The sequence below is a fragment of the Micropterus dolomieu genome, linkage group LG03, assembly GCF_021292245.1.
Source record: "Micropterus dolomieu isolate WLL.071019.BEF.003 ecotype Adirondacks linkage group LG03, ASM2129224v1, whole genome shotgun sequence".
Lineage (NCBI taxonomy): Eukaryota > Metazoa > Chordata > Actinopteri > Centrarchiformes > Centrarchidae > Micropterus > Micropterus dolomieu.
In genome coordinates, this window is record NC_060152.1 from 5,710,760 (window position 1) to 5,734,993 (window position 24,234).

At 39.9% G+C, this 24,234-nt stretch overlaps 3 protein-coding genes and 1 long non-coding RNA gene across 5 annotated transcripts in view; 1 reads left to right on the forward strand and 3 right to left on the reverse strand.

The window, feature by feature from the left end:
* On the reverse strand, positions 1–4,194 carry vwde (von Willebrand factor D and EGF domains). Of its 2 annotated transcripts, XM_046045706.1 has the most exons (5): positions 3,430–4,188; positions 2,878–2,973; positions 1,675–1,779; positions 717–812; positions 1–342 (listed from the first exon to the last, which is right to left on the reverse strand). In XM_046045706.1, exons 1-5 carry the CDS (start codon positions 3,647–3,649, stop codon positions 230–232), a joined length of 630 nt encoding a protein of 209 aa, XP_045901662.1. In that variant the 5' UTR covers positions 3,650–4,188; the 3' UTR covers positions 1–229. The 2 variants fall into 2 exon arrangements, with proteins under 2 accessions (XP_045901662.1, XP_045901663.1); XM_046045707.1 differs by lacking the exon at positions 1,675–1,779 and having other exon boundaries at positions 3,430–4,194.
* LOC123968777 (thrombospondin type-1 domain-containing protein 7A) overlaps positions 3,657–24,234 on the forward strand; it is a 218,003-nt gene continuing 197,425 nt past the window's right edge. Inside the window, exons 1-2 of the mRNA XM_046045711.1 lie at positions 3,657–3,772; positions 13,695–13,770. The gene's annotated coding sequence lies outside the window, so the exon portion shown is untranslated. The remainder of the gene's footprint in view (positions 3,773–13,694; positions 13,771–24,234) is intronic.
* LOC123968778 lies at positions 5,610–11,247 on the reverse strand. Its single transcript, XR_006824544.1, has 4 exons — positions 11,182–11,247; positions 11,027–11,102; positions 10,884–10,955; positions 5,610–10,811 (listed from the first exon to the last, which is right to left on the reverse strand). It is a non-coding gene; the product is annotated as an uncharacterized LOC123968778 (long non-coding RNA).
* tmem106ba (transmembrane protein 106Ba) lies at positions 14,967–24,145 on the reverse strand. The gene is made up of 8 exons (XM_046045705.1): positions 23,891–24,145; positions 21,404–21,614; positions 19,795–19,858; positions 19,493–19,652; positions 18,619–18,759; positions 18,118–18,167; positions 17,985–18,038; positions 14,967–16,540 (listed from the first exon to the last, which is right to left on the reverse strand). Exons 2-8 carry the CDS (start codon positions 21,600–21,602, stop codon positions 16,420–16,422), a joined length of 789 nt encoding a protein of 262 aa, XP_045901661.1. The 5' UTR covers positions 21,603–21,614; positions 23,891–24,145; the 3' UTR covers positions 14,967–16,419.

The window sequence follows — 24,234 nt, forward strand, 5'->3', positions numbered from 1 at the left end:
TTCACTCTTTTGTCTTCATTTAATGACACAAATTACAGTACAGTACGTAGCATGTTTATACAGTCAAATGAGAACATTTTAACAGGTTGGATGTTTCTTAAAAAAAGAATTACAGTACAAGTCATAGTAAAAAACGCTATAAAAGGACAATGCTTCAGCTAAAAAACGTAATGTCCTCATCAGCAATGAAGTTCCTTATTGGTCCACCTTTAACCCCAGCAGGGTCACATTAGTGGGACTTTTTCCTCTCTTCGCAGTGAGGGCCAGAGAAAGGGGGGCGACAGCGGCATTTGTTTGGAGAAATACACTTCCCTCCATTCAGACAGGGCTTGGTGCACACAGCTATAGCAGAGACACAAAGAACAGACATAAGGGACAACAAATAAAAAAATGCTTTTAATCATTTGTTAAACCTGAGAAAGACGTAAATGACTGAAGAGCTTGTAATTCCAAACACCACAAGTCCAGCAACTGGCCAAAGAGGTGAAAAGTCTTTCCATGCCTGGGTTTTGTCACATCTGGAAAAACACTCAGTTGAAAACGTTGCCTTAGCAGACACGTGGCAGACTGATACCTGTAGGGTTATTCTTAGTAAGATGTGGACAGCACAGCAAACAGTGAATATAGTTTGGACGAGTCAGAGAGGAAGAAGTGAGAATAAAATGAGCGTTGATGCATATGAAAGTGTTTTGTCTTTGGGACTAGTTTGAGCTCACCAGTGTGACAGGCGCCCCCCAGCCATCCCTCCGAACAGCTGCAGATTCCTGGAGCCACACAGATTCCCCCGTTCCTACAGCCTTGGGGACAGATCGCTGCATGAGGAACAAACCATACAAAGACATTATCAGCATGTCAGATTGAAGCTTCCGCTACAGGTGACTCACATTTACTGGAGGCTGAGCTTCAGTAGAGGCGACATTAGGAAATGCCCTTATTTGCTTTCTTAGTTAGGTGAGAAGTTCAGTACCCCTTTCATTCAGTCGTAACAATCTTCTCATCTAAATCTGGGCAAGAACATGAATAAGCATATTTCCCAAAGTGTTGAACTATTTAATCTTTAATCTTAGTAGGTGAAAATGGAGCCAAGACTTTTTGTTTTCCAAAGCAGGCAAGCTTTAAAGGTGAATATGCTGGCAGATGATTTACATATGACAATTTTATATATTGGAGGTCAACAAGCTAGCTAACACCAGAGAGCTGAACAACACTAGCATGGCAGATCTCGTGCAGTGTTTTCTGTGGGAGATGGAAAACTCCCTTTGGGCTGGACTTTGGTGTTTTTCACTTTGCAAACCTATTACATGCACAAAAAAAGCATAATACCATGTCTTTAAGAAAAAAAAGGGTAACGTGTAGCTCTTTTGCTTCTCCAATTTACCAAAGGTTTATCTTAACCAATAAGATTGTGAGACATGTTTGCTATGCCCAACTTGAACTGTAATTTACTGCCAAGAATGTCTCAATCATGATTCATAGCCGTAAACTTTAATATCATTCATAACAACTAAGTTAGCTGAAAGGCTGCGGCGGAAGACCAAATGTTGCATCCCATCATGAAAACTACTTGGAACCAGGAAAGGCTTAGAAAGGTTTTAGGAGGGTACTGCTGATGAACAGCTCCAGCTGAGAGGCCTGTGGTGTTAATAAGGCAATTAGATACGGCTATAAACAGACCCTCTTGGCATTTTGAGCCGGTCCAGCTTGAGGGGCAGATGCATTTGGCCACTCCGTTGACAGCGATGCATTCCCCTCCGTTCCAACATCCCCCATTACACGTCACTGCCAAAGAACATACACAGATGTTGCTTAGATAAGCTCTGCCTGTCCTCAAGATTTTAGAAATATATTACTTGGTCGTGATTCCTAATTCCCCTAGGGCAATCCCCCTGACACCAAAAAAACAGTTATTAATTTAACTGTTTAGTTATATTTTCTGTAAATGTTATCGCCCTACAAAACTTTCTAAATCAGTGCTTCCCAATCTTTTGGGTTTGTGACCCCTAAAAATGATTCTATATATACTTAGAACCCCTTGTCTCTGGTTGCATACTCCTACAAGTGGTTAGAAGCTTAATATAAAATTATCCAGTACAAAAGAAAGTCTGGTTCCTGTCCTGTTACTTTTCTTTCAACTCATCAGATTTATCTTCCAAACCCCAGATTGGGAAACACTAGCCTAAATGCTGTTTAAAAGAATTCTCCACACTGACATAACTCTGGAGATAAACACAAAATACCTTCATTTTATTTTTATTTAAACTTAATGTTTTACAAAAGATAGACACAAACAAATATATTTACTTGTAAATAACCTCATACCTTGTAAATAACCTCATAACTATCTTATAAAACCCCAGTATGTTTCAATTAAGTGTACAAAATTGACAAATTCACAGAACGAATACTGAGGACATGACCTTGGTTTTGTCAATGATAGCTACATAGCTAATACTGATAACCTAACCTTTAGGCTCATTTACAAAAACAGCACATAAAGATGGAACTACTGGAGAAATATTTACTGTATGTATCTAGCTGCTCTACTTTTCAACTGGAGGTTAGAAGGAATCTGGCTAATATCTGGTAAAAGAGGGGCAGCTGTGTATTGGAATGTATGTAAATAGCTCTACTGTATAACGTAGAAGAAGGAAAATACAGCACAGATGCAGTTACTACAGGATGGATTCAAAATAAATGTATGAAGACTGATTTCCAGACTTACTAACACTATGTGAATTTGCAAGCCTTCTTAAAAAGTAAACAACTTTCAGAGTCTTCCAGGCTTCCAAATCACAAAAAAATGTCAACAAGTGCACAATAACTGTTGGTCAAGCCAGATATTTCTTTTAAAAGTCAAAGTCAAACAAACCAGCCTACCTTTGTGACAGTATCTTCCTCTATATCCTGAAGGACATCTGCATTTTCCAGGGCGAAGACACTCTCCTCCATTCTTACATTTGGGATAACAGTTTGCTGCATTCACACAAGGACACTGCTGTGAATACTCAGGTTAGAAGTTCTGATCATCTTTTTCTTTATTATTATGATGAGGAGTATGCTCTTTCGTAGTATTTTGGAGATGTCTTAAAATCAAGATGCTTTCTTCCCCATCAACATAGGACTGTTTAGGCTAAAGCTGATAAATCTTTGTAAAATACCTTCTACATTGAACTCATGTAAGTTACATTAAACCTGCTTAAGGAGAAAGCATTTGTAATTCGTTTTTGTCCACAAATCTCTTTAAGGAGAAACAGGAGAAAGAATATACATTAAAAACACAGATAGACAGACAATGTAATTTCAGTGACAAGCAAGACGTAGGTCAAAACTGCACTACAGACCTAAATTGTCCTTACTGGAAAACTTAAACCAGCTTTGCACTTTAACTGCACTTAAATATAAATGTAGACAAAAGGTCTGTAACATCACCATACTGGCAGGTCTCGCCTTCATAACCCTTGGAGCAGAAACATGTGCTGTTGCGGATGCAGATTCCTGCGTGTTCGCACGGCGGTTCGCACTTCGCTTTGGGGTCAAAAACGAACCCGAACGCGACACCGCGGGGAGCGTCCGAGCGCGCGGAGCAAACGCCGACAAGAGCGAGCAAGAAGGCCAAGAGCACCGTTGAACAGAGACCCGTAAGCCCCATGTTTGGTCTTGTTTTTACTTAACTGGGGAGAGTAAAGGAACAGACAGACGGAGGAGAAGGTCCTCTACAAATAACGAGACCTCTCCACGTCTCCCCCGCTGTTGAATGCAGGGAAACGACAAGGTTAGTGCCGGGGGGAGTGTCCTGGTGTGGGGGCTGGCTGAGTGGTGAGATTTGAAAGTGGCCACGGATACACAGACATTGCGGTAAATTACACATAATACATAACATTTTAGCCAAAGCAGTCTGGGTAATGTTATGGCAGAAAATTGTTTGTACATTTAAAAGACAACGGTTGGTTGTAACTCAGTTATTTGCTCAATACAATTTTCCACGACAGGTAACTTTTGGAATCTGATAGCCTATAATATTTTTATGAATAAACGCCTGTATTGTTTCAGATAGGACGTGTAGGCCTACTTTAAACAGGCTTTAAACGAGTTTAAGGAGTGTGCGCATGCACACCTCGCCTGTCTGTGTGTAGGCCTATATGATGATAATAATAATAATTAATGCAATGTTGATTTAGACTTGCGGCAGGATGTGTTGTGGACTGGATGTTTGTTGCAACTGTATGTTCATGTGTTCATGTGTATGTGAATTTTAGTGCGGTTAGGGCTGCTTAGGGCTTCCGTACATATTGAACACACAATATGTACGGAAGCCCTAAGCAGCCATCAATTCATATTTTTATTTTACTCCGTTTTCCCGTGATAATCGTCTCGTGATCTCGAGATAATGAACCATAGCTGAATACAGGGGTCCTGCATTTCTTTAGCTAATTTTTCGTGTCAATTTGTTAAGTCAGGATTTTGCTCAGTTGGTAGAGTGCAGGATTTGCAGCTCAAGAATTGCAGGTTTGACCCCCTGCTCTCTGCAAAGTTTTTTTTTTTAATTCATCTTTTGTGTGTTTTTTAATCATTCTCTTCAACAAAGTTGTTATGAGATTCTGGGGAATCCAATCACACATTTCTATTCGGCTATTTCAAAGGTTGTGAAATAGCCGTCAGGAAATGTGTAGTTAAATGGATTCCCCTGAATGAGAAGCGGATAAATTTCCTCTGCCTGGAAATGAAAAGTCCATAGGTGATGAATGTGGACCAATCGCCGGGATGCGCACACTCTAACACGTGATTAATTGTGAGCATGTGACTCAGTCATCTTCATAACAACTTTGTTGAAGAGGAATATGAAAAAGATTTTTTTTTTTTAAAGTTGGGTTAGGGTTAGGAGGATCAAACTCATAATCTTAAAACTTCAAGTCATGTACCTTAATCACTGAGCTAATTAGTGACACAAAAACCACCTTGAAATTACCATTAAGAAACGTTCTTGCCAACCTCTTTGTTAAACTACTATTATCTCAAGATCACGAGAAAATGATCCTGTTATCACGAGAAGGCAAGAGTCGTCTCGAGATCATGAGATAAGTATCCCGTTATCATGGGAAAACGGAGTAAAATAAAGATATGAATCGATGGCCGCTTAGGGCTTCCGTAAATATGTGTATGTTCATTGTGCATAGATATGTGGCAGTGTGTGGTGTCTGAATAAAGAAGTGTTATGTAACAACTCAATACTCATACATCCGTAATGTTGGCCTCTGTTTCAATATGCCCTCCACCTCTCTCCAGCTCTAGTTGTTCTAGTTGAAATCCCAAAGTTTTCAAAGATGCCAACTATGTCAGACGGAAGGAATGAAATTTTGCAGTCATACAGACACGGGGTCTTGGGTTTGAATATTTCTCATCATATAGCTTCAATGAAGAGCATGAATACTAAATATAGGATCCTGTCATACAGTGGAATAAAATGATTTTAACAACCTTTAATGGTACTTAAAGGTTGTCAATATGTTATGGGGTTAAACATACAAGGTGACTTCAGTTTTCAGTAATGCTCACTCAGTGTAGTCACATACTGTACATAAAACAAAGACAAACAAAAACTTGAACAGAAATTCATCATGTAAAGCCAGTTTGGTATTAATAAATAGATAAACAACAAATGGATAACAAATCTACAGAATCAACATTCCAGGGAAATTGTTAATGTATATACAGAGTTGTGGCATCTTGTACATTGCGATGGAACTTGGACATTGTTTTATAGGGTCAGTTCATCCAAATTTCTAAATCAAACAAAACATAGCATTTTCATTTACCTCTAGTGGTATCAAGCCTTGCAGGTAGCTTTGGTTTTATTTGTACAGGTTTTGAGATTTCCATCCTTATCTAAATACAACAGAGGTGAAAAATTAAACAGTAACAGTGCCCCACTTACTCTGGATAAGTGGGGCATTGTTACGGTTTAATACTGTTAATTTTTGATCTCACTGTCAACCGTTTTCTTTGGAACTAGAAAACAAAAATACAAAACGATTGATGGCATGTTCTGAAACAGGGACACTGTTTCTGGAAAGACACATTGCTTGTGAATGTTTTAAAACAAACGCTGTGCACTCCATAAATGAAATATATATAATTTCTATTGTATTAGAATAATGGCAGAAGTCTCAGAAGTAAATAACTCAATCTGTGCAAATTAAACTAGAACTATCTGCTTGATAACACTAATGGTAAGAAAATATGCAGTTTTGTAATTCGGTTTAACCAACCATCTAAAAAGCGTAACGTATTTTGATTTGAGTCTGATTTTCAGAATGTTTTTATCATCCATTATGTAAATATGAATAGGCATGATGTTGTTCACCTCCAGTGGACATACTGTAGTGTTTGCAGCCTTGTGGACTACAGCCAGTGGGGAAAAAAGGTTTAATTGTGGAGCCAACTAGCTTATTATTTTCAGAAAGCAAGACTTGACTCACTTAATATGTGAGTTCATGTAGAACACATGTGGAAAAGCCATTTCCTTTTACCTGGTGAGAGGAAGTGAGGGTCTATATGAACTATGGGGTGAGGGGAAGGTCTGCTGTAATGGCAATAACACAACCAAATACTGGATGTAGCTACTCTGCACAGTGAAACCTATCGGCAGAGAGCTGACAGGAAATAAGTTGGTAGATGGTTCAATTTGTTGATTTTATTTGTTAGCCAGTAGGTCATGACCTTTGCACATCATAACCTACAATGATAATGAAAGTTTGCAAAGTAGTCACACAGACCATCCTATAACATTTGTGTCACCCCTGCTGCTTCGTTCATTGCAAGTCACTCTGGATAAGCAGCTACAGCGATGGCCTGAAATAAAAATTAGACAATTCATTTTGTAGACCCACTTAAACAGCACTGATTCAAGAACTGGTTTGTTTAACATTGCTAAGTCTGCTCATGGCAGAAAGACAAAGCTTTAAAACTCTTCAGTTTATAGCCAAATAAATGGTGAACTTTAGCCTGGTAGGGAAGCTGAATTAGTATTGCATTTAGTTACATACTTGCATACAATGTACAGTACTTGACCTGCTTATTATTAGCAATGGGCAGCATAGGCTGGTGTAATTCCCATTATGTAATGGAAGGCAGGGAACACACTCTGATCACCAGTCCATCATAATGTTACTTAGTTATAAACTATTTTGATATCAAAGAAAAACAAATCTGTTAATGTTATAACAAAAATTACTTTCTGTTCAATAAACAAACATATTGGTCAAGGGTGTCTAGTTGTGAAAAAGATAATGTACAGAGGTACTGAGTATTTATATTGCATAAAAGTAGATACATACATACACCCACCCTGTGGGGTACAGAAAAGGAATCAGCTCAAGAGTACGTGGTTAGACAAAGGGAATTTGTTTTCTGACCCACATGTATTCCAGTGACTGACCTGGATCACAGAGAGGAAGTGAAGTGGCGTTTTAATGAGTGCAACAGATGTGAACATACCGTGATACACTGGAGACGTCTGGATTGCTTTGAGCTCCAGTTCCTCCTGCTTTGAGAGCCTGTACTGAGTTGACATACAATACAGCCAGAATGGTGTTTTGAAAGCAGGACAAATATATATGTGTGCATGCGCTTGTGTATACAATGGGGAGAACAAGTATTTGATACACTGCTGAAATTGCAAATTATTTAAAAATCATACAATATGATTTTCTGGATTTGTTTGATTCCGTCTCACAGTTGAAGTGTACCTATTGTGGCAGAAACGAGTGGGCTATAACGACTGCGACTGCAGCTGAAAAGATGGAAACTGTGGGCCCCGATCTGGCCTAGTTGCTGCAGGAGATTCCAAAGGACCAGGAGCTGGGGCACCTGATGTAGCGTCGGACATCCATAGCCACAGGTCACTGTTTGATGACTCATCGAATTGAGCCATACCCAAGGTTAATGGTATTTCAGTTGGAGGGGGATCAGACTCAACTGGCTGTACCACAGCCTTCAACATGTCGCGATGTACATTCCTTACTTTATGCAGTGCATTCACAGGTGCCACAGCATAAACTGCTCCTCCTGATAAAGTGGTCACCACTTGATGGATCTCCGAGCTCCATAGGTCTTGCAGTTTATGGCAGCCCCTAGCACCATGATCCCTCACATACACCAACTGTCCCACACTCAGTGGTACATCTCGTACCTGTTGGTCATGCCACTCCTTCCGACGACTTGCAGTTGCTAGCAGCCGCTCACGAGCACAATCGAAGGCCACCCTTAACCTCTCCTGATGCTCTGCCACCCAACCTTGCACATCCCCTGGCCTTGGTTCTTCCACACGCCCCAAGAGGAAATCAATCGGGAGCCTTGGTTCCTGACCAGACATCAAATAATATGGGGACTCCCCGTACCCTGATGGGGTGTGGTGTTATAGCAGAAAAGGACATAAGGTAGACAGGAAGGCCAATCCCGCTTCTGTGGCAGGGGCAGTGTTCAAAGGAGATTATGCAGCGTACGATTGAAACGCTCACATTGTCCATTTCCAGCCGGATGGTAAGGGGTAGTGCGAGATTTAGTTACACTATACATCAAGCAAAGTTGTTGGATCAAAGTGCTTTCAAAGCTCCTCCCTTGATCATAATGCAGATGGCTTGGCATGCCAAACTTATAGAACCACTCAGCCACAAGAACCTGGGCTACTGCACAGGCCCTCTGATCACGTGTAGGCACAGCGACCTGACACTGTTCACTCTTGCACCCAATTCCGGATGTCTGCAGACATCCCAGGCCAATAACAACGCTGCTGGACCAACGCTGTGGTCCTTTTGATACCTTGATGGCCATGTTGCTGATGAAGCAGACGCTGAGTCTCCTGCTTGAGAGCTGCAGGCAGCAAAAATTGGAGAACTTCCTCCCCACCGTCTGGGCGGAGGACCCGGCGGAACAAAACCCCATCCCGCTCCACCAGGCGCCCCCACTGGCGTATCATCAAAGCTGGTTTAGAAAGATGCCGCCGTTCAACTGTGGTAGGTTGGGATTTCTGTCGCCAGAACACCAAAATCTCCTTCAACAGGGGATGATCCTGTTGTAGCACCTGAAAGTCAGAAACTGAATAAGCTGGCAATGCAGAGACCAGGGCCAATGTAGCTACTACAGGCTGCTCTGACGGTTGGCCATACTGCGGATCAAGAGAAACTTGGCCTCTTGGCAACAACGGTACAACAGACCCTAAACCTGACGCATACTGCCTGGAAAGAGCATCAGCATTCCGGTTACTACAACTGGATCTGTACTTGATCTCAAAATCAAAAGCAGCAACCTGAGCTGCCCACCTTTGTTCCGTAGCCCCCAGTTTAGCAGACTGGAGATGACTAAAATGGATTATTATCGGTGTACACCATGCACTTGTGACCCAACAGATAGTCTCGAAACTTCTCCATCATAGCCCACTTAAGGGCTAAGAACTCCAACTTCATGGAGCTGTAAGTCACGTATTGCATTCTGTCGGCCGAAGTCCTCTGCTGGCATAAGCCACTGGTCTCACTCCACTGTCAGTCTCCTGGGAGAGGACAGCTCCCAGGCCACTGTAACTAGCGTCTACCTCCAAAATGAAGGGACGCTTGAAGCCCGCAAAAGCAAACACAGGAGCGGAAACAAGCCGGTCTCAGTCCCTCCAAACTCTGCTCACATTGTGGGGTCCACACAGCCTCCAGAGCCTTATTAAGGCCCTTCTTGGACTTTTTACCTGACATCTCAGCCACCAAACAATGCAGTGGGCCCGCCAGCTGGGCAAACCCCTCAACAAATCGACGATAATAGCTGGCAAACCCCAAAAAGGAGCGCAGCTCTGACACATTCTGTGGCCGCTTCCACTTAGACACAGCCTCACACTTCTTGGGGTCAGTAGACACCCCCTGGGCTGAGATGACATGGCCTAAGTACTTTACTTCTTGCTGGAAAAAGGAACATTTCTCCAGCCTAGCCTTCAAGCCTTCAGTCTGGAGGTGCTTAAGCACCATCTCAAGACACTGCAGATGTTGATCTACAGAGGATGAAAACACGATGACGTCATCAAGATAAAGCAAGAGAGACTGATCCTGCTGGTCACCAAACATCCTCTGCATCAGTCGCTGGAAGGTGCCCAGCGCATTGCACAGGCCGAACGGCATGCGATTAAACTCAAAAAGGCCAAAAGGGGTACAAAAGGCTGTTTTGGGCCTATCTTGCTCTGTAACAGGGACCTGGCTGTAACCACTGGCAAGATCAAGAGTTGAAAACCAGCGGGCCCCGACAGCGCATCAAGGCTTTCCTCTATTCGCGGCAAAGGAAATGCATCCTTCCGAGTCTTGCTGTTCAACAAGCGATAATCCACACACAGGCGCAGACTTCCATCCTTTTTCCGCACCAACACAATGGGAGAAGTGCAGGGACTACAGTTTACCTATTAAAAAGATATGTAGTGCGTATTAGAGAAAAAAACAAAACAAACACCATTCAAAAACAAACCCGCATGCGTAATTAAAGGATCAAAATCAAACAAAAAAACCAAACACAAACAAACCCACATGCAATGTACATCCAGTTAATACCAATATTTACAGAACCAATGTCTGGATATTCAAACACTTAGAACGTATCACTCCAAACCAGTTCTGTGCATCCAGGGCAGTCATATATCCAGACACTGTATCAATACACAATTTTATACCAATATCCAGAACAGCAAGAGTGGGAGGAGAAACGCGCCAGGGAGTGTTAACCTCTTAGATAACTGTGGCACCCAGCAGCCTCGACAGCAGCATGCACACGGCTGTAGCTCGGTCCTGCTGTGATGCGAAAACACACCATTAAAACAGGGCCACAATAAATTGTAGCAAACAGGCAAACAAGGTACTTACCGCTTTTCGGGACACGCCACCCTCAGACCCCGGCAGGGGGGCAAGCAATCCGCGCAACCACACAGCACCCAACTATAACAAATAAGAAAAAATCAGATCTTGATAAACACCAAATAGGACGAAGAGGGAGGCATGCAGCTTACCGTGGCACCCAACGCCAGTAGTCCAGGTATTCATCTATCCACACGGGGAATATCCACGGCCAAAACAAAGTTGGCTCTATGAGAGAACGCTCATTAGTGCCACCCGCCCAATAATGCAAACACTAAAAGGCACGAGAATAAAAGGACTTCCTTACCACTCCGCAGTAAACTAACAACCTCTGGCAACGGCAACAATCGTGCAGCACGCCAGCCCAGACGTGTCTCCACACCCAACAGGAGAAGACAGAAACCTAAATGAGTCTACCACACAGGCTTAAAAAGGCAGCTCTCCACCTCTCCCAATCAAGGGGATAAGCCCCAGGTGTGCGGGTGCACCTTCCTGTGCACAGGTAAGGGGGAGGGGAAAAAACCTCATCCTGCCACACTGATAAAAATTATAGACCTCTACATGCTTTGTAAGTAGGAAAACCTGCAAAATCAGCAGTGTATCAAATACTTGTTCTCCCCTCTACATATATATCTAGAAAGATATGTATTTACTGTACCCTACTTAGCCCCATGTAATGGTTTGTTCCAAAGCAGCCTATCTGGGAAACAGCTGGCCACTAGGGCTGTCCCCGAATAAGGATTCACATTGTCAAATCAGAAGTCTTATTGTTCACCCTTGTCTCTTTCTCTCGCCTGCCATTCACCAGTCTTGTGCGGAGTTTTGCATGCATGCCCTGCGGCCGACAGCTGCATGCACATCGCGGTTCCTTGCGGGTCTATTTCAAGTACTGTTTAAAAACGATATAATAATGTTTATGTGGTTCATCAATGGTGATGAATGATCCAAACGTCCTGCGAGGTGCGGACAACTCTGCACAACACCGGTGAAGTTAAGGCTCCTTCTTTACACCAAGTTCCTCTCCTGCCACTACACACTTCCACACATTCACACATACACGCCACGCCTACACATGCGCACTGATGACCCCTACCTTGAGGGTTAGGGTTCTGGAATTCTGGATTTATTCACACACTTTAAAAACATTTATTTGCAGCATTATATGTTGAAAAATATATTGTAATAGGCTGTATATTTACTTATTGGGAGAAAACTGGTAGTTCTATGTAAAATCAGACGTTGATATTGCCAAAACGCCATGATCCTTCTTTTTGCTGCGAAGGTTCGACTGTGAGATTGACAGTCGAATCAGGCTCTACCCGTCGAAGCATCGAATCTTCGACTATTTCGGGTCAGCCCTACTGGCCACATTGTCATTGTTTCCCCTTGTCTTTTACCACCAGCATTTGACGTGATGACACTCTGCCAATAAGATTTAAGTTATTAAAATTTAATTTAATGAAAATTTGAACACAATAAATATCAAAATCTAATGATCAGAATGCCATGAAATGTACACACATTTGAGTTCCTAAAGGATTTTGATTTTGGTTTGATGTTGTTTCCTCTCGTGTCACCCTCAGGAAAACATTCCATTTTAGCCCTGCTACTGGCGAATAGAAACATTGTCATTGTGTGCTCAATCATAATTTCTATCACAATTATGCAGTGTCTTTGATTGGCATTAGTTCAGAGCGAGCATATTTTAATCATATTGGTAAATGAATTAGCTGGTGTTCAAACAGTGCTTTAGTCAAAAATGCCAATAAAACTAAAGAGTTGGTAATCTGCAGTAATCATCCACAGTAAACATTAATGACATTGTGGAGGACTTTAAGTACTTGGGTTTTACAGCAAACTCTGACTATATCTACAAAAAGGCTATGCAACATATGTATTTGTTGAGGAAGTTTAACAGCTTCTCTGTCAGCGAAAATATCCTAGAGTTGGTCTACATAAATCTCGTGGAAAGTGTTCTTACGTACAACATATCAACATGGTATGGTATTCTTGGGGCTATCACTGCAAAAACTAAAATCTAAGATTAATTATCTTAATTGAAGGCAAAATATACTTGTTTTTTTTCTGGCATGATATTTCTTCTTACCAGGCGGCTTTTATGTTAGGGAATTTCACTTGTTTCAGGCTTTTTTGTACATAAGTAGCAAGTGAAATATTCAGTTCTGTTGGCAAATAATTTTGCTTATTTTAAGTAATATTTCCCCCATTTTACTGCTTTTCCCCCTTGTTTTTGAAAGCTCAGTTTTTGCTGTTTAAGAGTATGTCCAAATTGACTAGGAGTGTGAATGTGGCTGGGGAAATCATAAATCAAAGCACAGAGACCCCTGAGTGAGATATATACAGGCGGAAAGCGCAGCGAATTGTGGGGGATTCTTCACATCCCCTGTTTGTTGTCCCCCAGGAAGGCATTCTAGTGTACCCAGGGCAACAAAAAAAAAAATTTAAAAATGATTTTATCCCTCGCGCAATTGCTTTGATGAACTCATAAGTGAGGAATTTTCTGTATTTTGATAACTGGTCTACTTGAAGCTCTTTTTGGTTTCTGTGTTCAAATGTTTTGGTCCTATGTTTTGATGCTTTTAGTGAACCTCTTGAAGCCAAAGACAAGTTTCCAGAAATGGATAATAAAGTTTTATCTTATGTGGAGACAGTGAAATTGAGTTGAAACGATCGATTAATTGATCAACAGAAATTAATCAGCAACTAATTTCTAAATTGATTAACTGTTAAAATATTTTTAAAATGTGACTTCTCAAATAAGAATGTTGGTGTTTTTTGTCTTCTTTGTTCTGCCTTTAGGTGGCCCTATATGGGGCAAACAACGCTGACCCAAACCAACCAAAGAAAACACCTTTAAGAAAACCAAATCCATGAGGTATTCACATGACGAAATACACACAGCCAAGACGCTAAATCAAAGACTACCAAAAGAAACAAAGTCAAACACACAGAACAGCAACACAGAATCCTAAGCTGAGAGGCAGCTAGGCCTGCAGTCCCAGAAGCATCTTCCCTCTGAAGCTGGCACATGCTTTATTTCAAGGCCAGCTGCATCTCATTAAGCAATCAGACATCATGCACCTGGGCAGAACTTTAGAGGACAGAAGAGGAAAAAGAACAAACAGCACAGGGAAACATACAGCCTTAACAATTATCATAAACTGAATATTTGAATTTGGAACATTGGTCAGACTAAATAAGACATGAATTTACTTTGGGAAAATAATAAGCGTGCAAATACGACAACAGATGATTACATTTATACTCCTCTGAATTAGTGATCTGCATAGGTATCATTTACAATGTGACATGTCCCCACCACATTTTAAAATGGCTGATTTTGTCTCTATTACTTTTTGAAAGCAATTGTTCTGAAAAATAGCTTGCACCAAGGACTGTTAACTAACAAATTAAAATGCTTTGAGAAAGGTTTATTTGAACAATAAGAAAACATGCAATGCAATTTGAATATAGAAGAAACAGATGTGCATTGTCCAAAAAAAGTAACTAAAGCTAAAAAAATCTACTGTCTATCTACTGTAAATTGGAGCAGAAAATGTCTCCAGAATGCAGGAAATTAAGTATTTAATGCTGAAATTTTTCTAAGGACCCCACTCATACATTTCAGCATTTCATATTTCTTCTTGTGCTCGTGCATCGTCACATCTTGTGACCAAAGTGTATCATCACGCCCCCCCACTTTTCAACACAGAGTGATGCCCTTGGTGATCTGTGGTGTGATGAGGTAAAAACAAAGGTTTACTTTTAGTCAGTTGTTTTGCAGTAATCATGGGTAACTTGACAAATATTAACTCTGCTGCAATTTTTTCTCCCAATAAAAACTATTGTATTTAAATTATACAATTTTGCAGGTTGACCTTTGTTTATCATCATTGAGGTGGTGATGTGTCCTTTTAATTATCTCGTTAATATGAAAGTATGTAATGAAATAACAGTGAAATAACTGGATCTTCAGCATAGCTGAGTGATCTTGTAGTTTTGCTGACCACTCGGCACCACCCAGTGTGTACAGAGAACATTACAAGCACACCCAAAAAATTGCAAACAAAATTCTAAATGAATCATGATTTTATTTTCAGCTTCATGCACAAAAATCATAAAACCACTGTGTAGAGGCAGTAAGACAGAGGTTTTCACATCTACACTCATCATCAAATACTGAGAAGGGTTGGATCTGGGGCTTACAGTTTTCTTATGACGGTGTTCAAGGTCAAAAAAAACAAACCCATATCATTTTATTTGGCCCGTGCGATCACAACTGAAGTAAGATCAGAAGCATTATTCAAATTTTAACCATTTATGTGTTATGTGCTTCTGTCAGGCAAAAGTTGTACATAATCTGTTTAAAAATATAGAATATCATCAGAACATGTGAATGCTGGTGGTATTATACACTTTCGGTATTATCCAAATCCAAGCCTTGTGATAAAAGGAAGCGAGCCATAATAATTTTAAAAAATAATAGCGGTTAACTCATCATATAATTTATAGATGCAGAGTGGATTAAAATAGCAAACACATTGCAAATGACACCACAACCCACAAAAATAGGACAACCTCATTAAAGGGAAGGAAGTTGCTCTCAGATTTTTTTCTTTATATACCATGTTTTGAAGCAAGCCAGAAGAAAAGTACATATTTTATATTTACACATTTCTGTATTTTTTAGCCCGCTGTAATGCACCCACACTTTCTATGAAATTAAAAAATATGATCCCTTTTACACGTTTATTTTTACTCTGCAAGTCTTCACAGCGTCACATTTGCTTTTAAATCACACCAGAAAATCATAGATAAACGTAAGAGAAGGCTTAAACTACCTTTATTCGAGCTAAAAGTAAAGAACTCTAAGCAAAAAACAACAACTAAAAACAAATGAAAATAATACATCATCTATATTGCACCAAACACTATCAAGAATCATATATTTTTTAAACAAAATAAAAAGAGAGGGGCTGCTGTAGGAATGAATGAAAAGAGGGGGACAAGAAGTGGTAGCGAAACAGCTCTGTGGTTTTCATTGGGTTGTTGCAGCATTCCCATTGCACTCATTCAACATTCTTATTAATATCTGTAGATTCAGATCAGGTTAAAGTGCTTCATATCTAAAACTCCAGTAATTTTATTGTTGAGGAGTGATAATGTAAACAAGATGGCAATGCCTACCAGTGACGTGAATATTAAATTACATCTGTCTATATTGCTGGCACCAGGGAGAAAAATGACCACAAGCCTCGAGGCAAATTCTGCAAAAAATCTGGCTGTGGCAAGTTGGTAAGTTCAACAAATACCAAAAAATGTGCTCTTCTAAACATTATGTTTGACCTGTAAAAGGAAGAAAGTGGTTGTGAACTTAAGAACTGATGAGCCTTTGACTAATTTAAGGAAAAGTTATGTCCCTGTCCATTATTCCATTGTCACTGAGCAAAGATTTCCTATGTGGAGGTCAGCCCAGTTCTCTCGTTAAGACCCTCAGTCTCAGCAGTGCATTTTTTTGCTTGTCTTATTTGTAAACCTGCACATGCCCATGCAAGGAGGTGGTGTTCCCCCCACAGTCGACATACTGGTACATCTCCTGAGAGACCTGCTCCGCGTGGCCGAAGTACGACGTTGTCACCGTCACCCTGAAAAATAACTGAAGTAAACTGCTGTACAACAGACAACAAGGTGAAACAAGTGCAGCTGTCCAGGATCTAAATCCTGCATGGGTGTGGAAAGTCTGGGTGGGAAAAGTGGATGAGAAACTACTCGTCTTTACCAGGTTCAGATTTGAGTTTCAGTAGATTATAATTATTTCTCTGGGGCACAACTTTTTGGTTGACTTGAATCTATCTAAGTGGATCCCAAGAACCAGTAAATATCTAAAACAGTAATAGTTTTTTCACATGAACTCATGACCATAACATTCATAATCTTGACAGGTCAGGATCAGCAGGTTATCTTGGTTGTATGCGAGCTCGGTATGGCTAGTTTGAACTTGTAAGGTCTTCTTAAGTTACTGTACCTCGACTACAAATGACAAGAATTCATTTTTATTGAATAATAATTGACAAACTTAATTACTTATTGTTACGCGCTGTCTTCTATTGTGAAATGGGTCAAACTGAAGCCTGCAATAGACACTCACAAGTGAGCTTTAGGGCATTATGGGCTAGATGTAAAACCACTGAATATCAAGAGTAGTCAGTCTGTGTAACATTACTAGGCTAGAAAGTTGTTATTTGGCTTTGACTGCAGAGGATTAAGTCAACTAGTGAGCGAGTCAATCCTTCTTTGGAAAAGATCATCTCAGGAAGTCTTACACCGCATTGTTTATTGAAGCCCAGCAAGGGAGACTAGCAACAGCAACGCTGGTTTGGTGTAGTACCAAACCAAATCGGAATGTAAATGTATTTATTTTAGTATTTATCCATCCTAGACTTACAGAGATTCACTGTGTCCAAATACGGTTCTTGTTGACCCCTCTATGCATGTGTGAAGATTCTATTCTACCCTGCTAACCTAAGTTAACCTAAGTCACGTTGTGTGTCACATGCAGCACTTTCCAAAGAGAGCCAGTCAGTCAGAAACAAAAAGCTAATCTCGACCTTGGGTTACCTAGGAAATGGATCACAATGTGTGTCCTTATCAAGGCAGCTGTGTCAGTCAGTAAACTAAAGACAGAGGAGAGACAGAGTCTGACCCGCTGCTAACATGACATAAGGAAACCTGTGTGATATTACCCTTAACAAAGCAAAAAGTCCTTCACAATAAAGATTATTTCTGCCATGGAGAAATGTCTGCTTTGCTAAATTTACAATCAGTTTGAATGTCAGCGTTGATGTGTAAATGAGCAAGGGACCCAAAGGCCCATGTGTCTCCTGTTGGTCTGAGCAGAAGGCTTTCTGGGCAGCTCTTCAGTATGTGTGGGTGAGACTACGTGAGTGTGGAGGTGAGAGTTGTGATTTTGATTAATGTTGATGTATGAACGGATAAAAATAATAAAATAATGATTCTCTCACATACAGTATGATTATGTTAATTAAGAGCATTAGAATGTGAGATATAAATAAATTAAGCCGTACTTACTGCATCATGACTACTATGTTGTGAACTTTTATAGTTGGCAAGGTGCAGTAGTCACTGTAAGACAAAAAGTGAGTTATTTAAAATGATCCAAGTGTAAACAATACATTTTTACGACTTCTAACAAGATACTTACAACATATAACTCATCTCATCAGCAATGGTGGTGGGAACTGTGTAGTCAATCTGCAATAAACACAATTTATAAAGCATTAACATATAACACATGTATAGTCAGTGGCCAATGGTCTAATAGTGAGCAGTGGTACCAAGATTTGTAATGTCACAAGACTTGAAGATAATGAGGCTTTCATGGTGCTTAAAACATTTGTTTGAAGTCTGGATTCTTGCAGAAACATAATTAATATAATTTTTGTGCAGTCACATGACCGGTCTGTGAGTAAAGTTGGGCGAGGTTCTTGGTATTTTGACTACGGGTGTAACAATGAGCTATTGTGTGTGGGTTGCAGTCGTGACTACAGTGCATCTGAATTTCAGTGCATTTTTAGAATTGTTTTTGTGTAGCCTAAAATAACAAATAAATGTTCTTACCAGCAATGAATTTGTAACTACGTTTGAGTCCTTAGAGTGTAGTTTTTCTTTGTGTGTGTGTACAGTAAAATATATTTCAACCTACCTGCCGTTCATCCAGTGGTATGATCACTGAGCTGTTGTTCAGCTTGGCCTTGCCTATCACCGTTTTGGAGAACTGCACTTGGGCTGTGATGTTGGTCACAGATATGGTGTAGTAGTTATTATTGGTGATATTCAGAGTGCTCTGGATGGAAGAAGATAAAAGGTGTGAGATTCTGGCAATAGAGTGCTTCATGAAAAAAGTCCCAACATTAACTTGAAAGGAAAAAAATCATTGTTGTAATTATATAGCATTTTGATATGGAGAACGTGTTAGTACAGAGTTGCATATTTACACATCCAGCATTAACATTAATTTGGAGTTGTGTTTCTGGCTATGTGATAAATATAAATCCATTATTCACACTCTGTATTTAATTATGTCTCCACTTACACCTGAGGGAAATATCTGGCTGTTTAGCTACTAAATGCTCCACAGTATTCATCAGCTAGTTGTGTACTTCGCCTCCCTGCCGTTTGGTGTTGAACTGGTAACTTAGAGAAGGTTTTTAGATGTTTTGTTGCTGAAGATAGCTGCCTGCTGCAGCCAAAAAACAGCCCTGTTGAGGGCATTGAGCGTGAGCTAAAATGGTATAGTTGTGGGCCGGAAATGAACACATGCTGAAAGACATGATAAAGCTCCGTAGATGACAGCTAAGGAGAGCTGCAGTCAAGTGATAATTCGCTGTGTATTTACCACTACGAGTAACCCCATTTACATACAAGGAGTGTGATGTGATTGTCAAGATAAAAATATTGATTATAGCTGCTTTAAAGCTTTGTCAAAAAGTTAAACCTAAACACAAGCCGAGTTATACCCTGCAGGTAATTATTACAGATTTATTTTAAGTCAGAAAAGTATGGCTGCATAATCTTACAGTAATGTTGAGATAAACAATTCGTTTGTCCAAGTCATAGGAGACATAGGCAGACTTCACTCCCACATAGGAGACATCAATCGAGCGAGGGAATAGAAAGAAAACTGCCAGGCCTGACAGCAGCAGGCAAAGTGCCACTGATATTGTGACATACAGCTTTCTGCAGGAGAAAGAAAAGAGAAGTGAGGCCCTGGAAGCAGCTGATGACTTCAAAGGCTATCGTGCCACTGTGTGTGCATCGAGTTTCATCATGCCGACAGTTAACAGTCAATCTTTACAAAGAGCACTTGGTGCAGACTTACGTCCTGCTTGGCCTGAGCCTTTGGTCACTGTATGGAATCAGAGCCACAAGCTGATTCTCTTGACCTGTTGAATAAATCATAAAAAGCACAGAAAAGATGTGCCATTTTACTCTTGGATTGAGTAAGGAGTATGTTGTAACATTTGCACTATGCAATACCTCTGTACATACACCTGAGAAAAATCTTGAAATTGACATTTTCCTTTCATCATCATTTTATTGATTATTGGTTTATTCTTAACTCACCAAAACAAACATCTGAATAAACAATGGAGTATATCATGTAACTACCACAACGCAGTATAACTTGAATGCACTGATGAGTTAGTTCTTGGCTACAGTTAGATGTGTTCAGTACACAGTGTAATAACATGAAAACTTTAACCAGATTCCTGGTTTGCAGAACCGTTACAGCAGCAGGAAGAAAACAGACTGTTTGTGCTCGGTGATTATGCACAAATTTAAAAGCATAAATATTTCATGAAAAGTCTTGACAAAACCCTGAAAGATCCAAGTTTAAAGATAATTGGAAATGGATGTTTGTTACGTCATTAAGTTAACTAACTTTGTCTCTTAAGCGTGTTAAAAAAGGCGATATGTTTGTTTAATCTCTCGATTTTACTTGTACGTTATTATATATTTGCTACATGTGTGATCTGTGAATTTTGTTGTAGATGTAAATGCGCGCAACTTGTATTTATATTTGGGCTTTTGTAATATTATATTTGGATATATGTGAGCCAGGCATATAGACATATTTGATAATGCATCAAAACTGTAGAAACCTTTCATCATCTTCAAATATGCATGATTTTTTTAAATACAACTTAACCTAACTTCAAGCGGGGCTCAAATAGATTGTCACAGACCCTGTTATCCCTACATGGTTGCCCTTTTTGCCACAATGAAATTCTTGTAGACTCTTGTACATTTGCACAATTCTGAACTCCACTGCCTGAAACTGAAAGCTGGACTTTGAAACTTTAGATAGTATGCACGTGTGGAATCCATTTAGCGTAAAGCCTCACACCTTGGTTGGTAAATACAAACTTACTATCATCATGTTACAGGATCTGTGTATTCATGAGTGAGAATAAATGGATGTTACTTCATGCCTCAGTTTCAAGGTACCTAGTTCAGCTTTATAAGGCCCTGAAAACTGACAAAACACCTTCTCTATCAGTTGTTGAGCTCATTGGTGACATGTTCCAACAAGAACACAGCATTTTCTGCCAAAGTTAGAGCAGTTTTGGTTATTTCACGTGTAATTTCTGTATTTTGTGGTTTTTGTCCTTACTTTTCTCACTAGTTTGAAGTGCAATAATCACTGATGTGGAAAAAGTTGTGTGCTTATAATGCTGGCACAATCAGTTAAATGCAATCAAACCACACCCACACATTCCTGCTGAAGCAGATTAGCTGAGTTTTTGAGTGTTAACGCTTTATAAATAATACCAAAGGCTGTCTTTTTCTTAACTATTTAGTCACGAATATTTAATGTTATCGAGAAACAACAGAATTTGAACCAGCTTTAAGGGCACTGCTCTCCATAAAGACTTATACTGATAATGTTTGTTGATCTATGAATACATATATCTCGAACATTTTACCTCGTGGGATTCTGCCAGTGCCCTGGCATGTGGGGCATGTGACACTGTCCCGTCCAGTGAACTCCACGTAGGGGAACTGAGATACGTCTCCGTTCTTGCCATCCTCCTCTGTCTTACTGTCTCCATACTCGCCAGCAGTCGTCAGAGCGTCCTCGCTCTCGTTTTTGTGCTTAGCCAAGTGTGACTGGGACTTGCCCATATCTGCAGCTGTCTGCACACAACACAAAAGATAGCATGAGGACAGAGGAACTGCCATATACGTAGGTGCAGCAGGATGTTCTGAGTAGGAACCACATGCCACACAGCCACTTGAATGTGAAATTGGACTTGGAAGGATTCCAGGACACATTTTCCAACAGAACAAACTTCAACTGGTGCACTGTCCGTGTTAAAAATCTTCCAAGAAATCGTTCAGTTGGGAATTTATCTCCCAATACTTGTGTAGTATCCTTCCAAAGTAATCATAGAAATTCTATGATACATGTTAGATTATTCTGCATGTACTTTATGACTTCTGCCTAGTCAATTCGGTGAGTTCCTTGTCATTAAGGCCTTAACTGATTAAGAAATCGATTGTCTTTTTTTGGAGAATAAGCTTGATGATCACATCTCTGGCATCACTATAATATTCATAAATATGCTTAAGTCCTAAGAAAGACCCATCTGTATACATATATTCATCAGAAGAGTGCCACCAATATTGGATTAAAAGTTTGTCCCCCCCCACCACCCCTTCATTGAAATCAACTAATTGCTTAGTCAAGATGTGTTTATTATTAGGGTTTATTTAGTGAGAGACCAAACAGACCAAATTTTCAACATTTTCAATAGTATAATTGTTTTTATTTTGTTTAGATGTAGCTGTATGACATTTTAAAAGCTATGCTTATTTAAAACAATTGTTGTAGGACAGTCTTCTTGGTGTACCTTTTTAAAAGATGTCTGAAAAGATGGCAAACAGATGTTAGTTTGTATGGCAGACATCTTAAAAGTCAGCTTTTAGTGACTTTCAAATCACAATCTCATTTCAGTAGTTCTGCTTAACTCGAGTATTTCTGTATTATGCTACTTATACTCCAAACACTACACTACATTTCAAGGGAAAATATAGGTATTCTTTGCTACGTTTACCTCACAGACAAAACATGATCAGTCTAGAAGATATGATGCACTGTTGTTAAAGATTAAATATCAAAAACTATATAAAGCAGTGTAAATTAACTCCACCGAAACAAGCTACAATATTAAAGTACTGCTTTTAGTACATTTTTCTTATAATACTTACTTAATACTTAAGTAAATGCAGGTATGCTGATGGGGCTATGTTTCTATTGTGGTATTACTACTTCTACTTATGTAAATGATCTGAATACCTCTTCCAACACTGATGGTATATATCATTGGTATTTGTAAAACATAATATTACTGTTTAGATTGGGGTTGACTCACTGATATTTGGTGGTGGAGTAAGTACACAGATCTTTAGTAATACCCCTCTGTTTCAATTAAAAGTCATGAATTTCAAAGTAAAAGTACAACAGTATTGGAATCAAAAATACCAATAATAAAATACCAATATTAAACGTACTAATTATGCAGAATGTCCCATTTCAGATTAAGTATTTATGCATTAATGTGTTTATTACTTTAATGTTGCGGCTGGTAAAGGTGGGGCTAATTAGAATTTATTCATATACTGCCTTGGTAGCTTGTAAATTTCCCCTTTCATTTCATTATGTCATGTCTTAACCTATAATAATAGATTGTAGTTAAGTTGTTGATTATGTTTTGTATTATTAATCTGAAGCTGAAAAGATACTAGTAACTAAAGACATTAAATTAATGTAGTGGAGTAAAAATCACAATATTTACCGCTGAAATGTAGTGCAGTATGAGTATAAAGTAGCATAAAATGGAAATACTCAAGTAAACTAACCCTTAACATAGTGGTTACTTTAGTACAGTATTTGAGTACATGTAGTTACTTCCGCAGCTACTTAGGTCTATCCTAAAATGTATTAGTGATATTTAGGCCACATGTTACACTGAGTAAGCACAGACAACTCGGAGACCAACACCATGAACAGAAAAACAGATGCCGCAGACAAACCGCAGCAGGCTGTTGCTCAGAGACGCTGGCAGGATGACTGGTGAGTCTACACTGTGAACAAGGCGCAGGCCGCCGCCATGCTGCTGAGCTGCCGAGTCGTGCTCGGCCAGGAACACAACGTACCGGCCAAAGCAAAACGGTAATAAAACCTTAATTCTTACAACCAAACGTGATGTTCAGTGTTTATATTATTACTTAAACACAGTGAGCACAAGAGCATTTCATGTTGTCGCCTAATCCTGACATATGGTTTAGTTAACACAAACCACTCGAAACAACGGTCCGTTTAACAATTCGCACCGCACAGATGCGTCACCAGAGCAGCTTACAGGTGATTAACAACATTTATATTATTTTTCCGTTAGCTAACGTCTTACCTGTGTCTTGTGTTTTATTCGGACTTGTTTGCCATCCGTTGCACCGTCGTAGCTTGTTGTGGTTTGCACACAAATGAAGAATGGAGCCGACGGGAACGCCCCCTCCTCTCCTCATTGGACAGACTGGTGGTGGAGGATGCATCTGTTTCCACCGTGCAGCTCCCACCAAAGCACCAAGGGTCCAACGAAGGTTAAAATTCAAGGGCAACTGGACTTGGTTGAAGATACTGGAAGACGTTTCGTCCCTCATCCAAAGGACTTCTTCAGTTCTGACTGACTGGCAGGGAAACTCAGCTATTTAACCTCAGTGGGGTCGTTGGCCAGGGTCGTCGCTACCGCTGGTT

Bases quoted from the DNA above. Each gene is read 5' to 3' on its own strand.
- vwde (XM_046045706.1), bottom strand. From the start codon at position 3,649: ATGGGGCTTACGGGTCTCTGTTCAACGGTGCTCTTGGCCTTCTTGCTC. The intron at 1,780-2,877 runs GTAGGCTGGTTT...GTTCTTTGGCAG, and splicing joins AGGAAGATACTGTCACAAAG to TGACGTGTAATGGGGGATGT. The intron at 813-1,674 runs GTCTGTTTATAG...TTCCTCATGCAG, and splicing joins CGGCTCAAAATGCCAAGAGG to CGATCTGTCCCCAAGGCTGT.
- tmem106ba (XM_046045705.1), bottom strand. From the start codon at position 21,602: ATGGGCAAGTCCCAGTCACACTTGGCTAAGCACAAAAACGAGAGCGAG. The intron at 18,760-19,492 runs GTAAGATTATGC...TCTTCCATCCAG, and splicing joins TTGTTTATCTCAACATTACT to AGCACTCTGAATATCACCAA. The intron at 18,039-18,117 runs GTAAGTATCTTG...TTTGTCTTACAG, and splicing joins GATGAGATGAGTTATATGTT to TGACTACTGCACCTTGCCAA.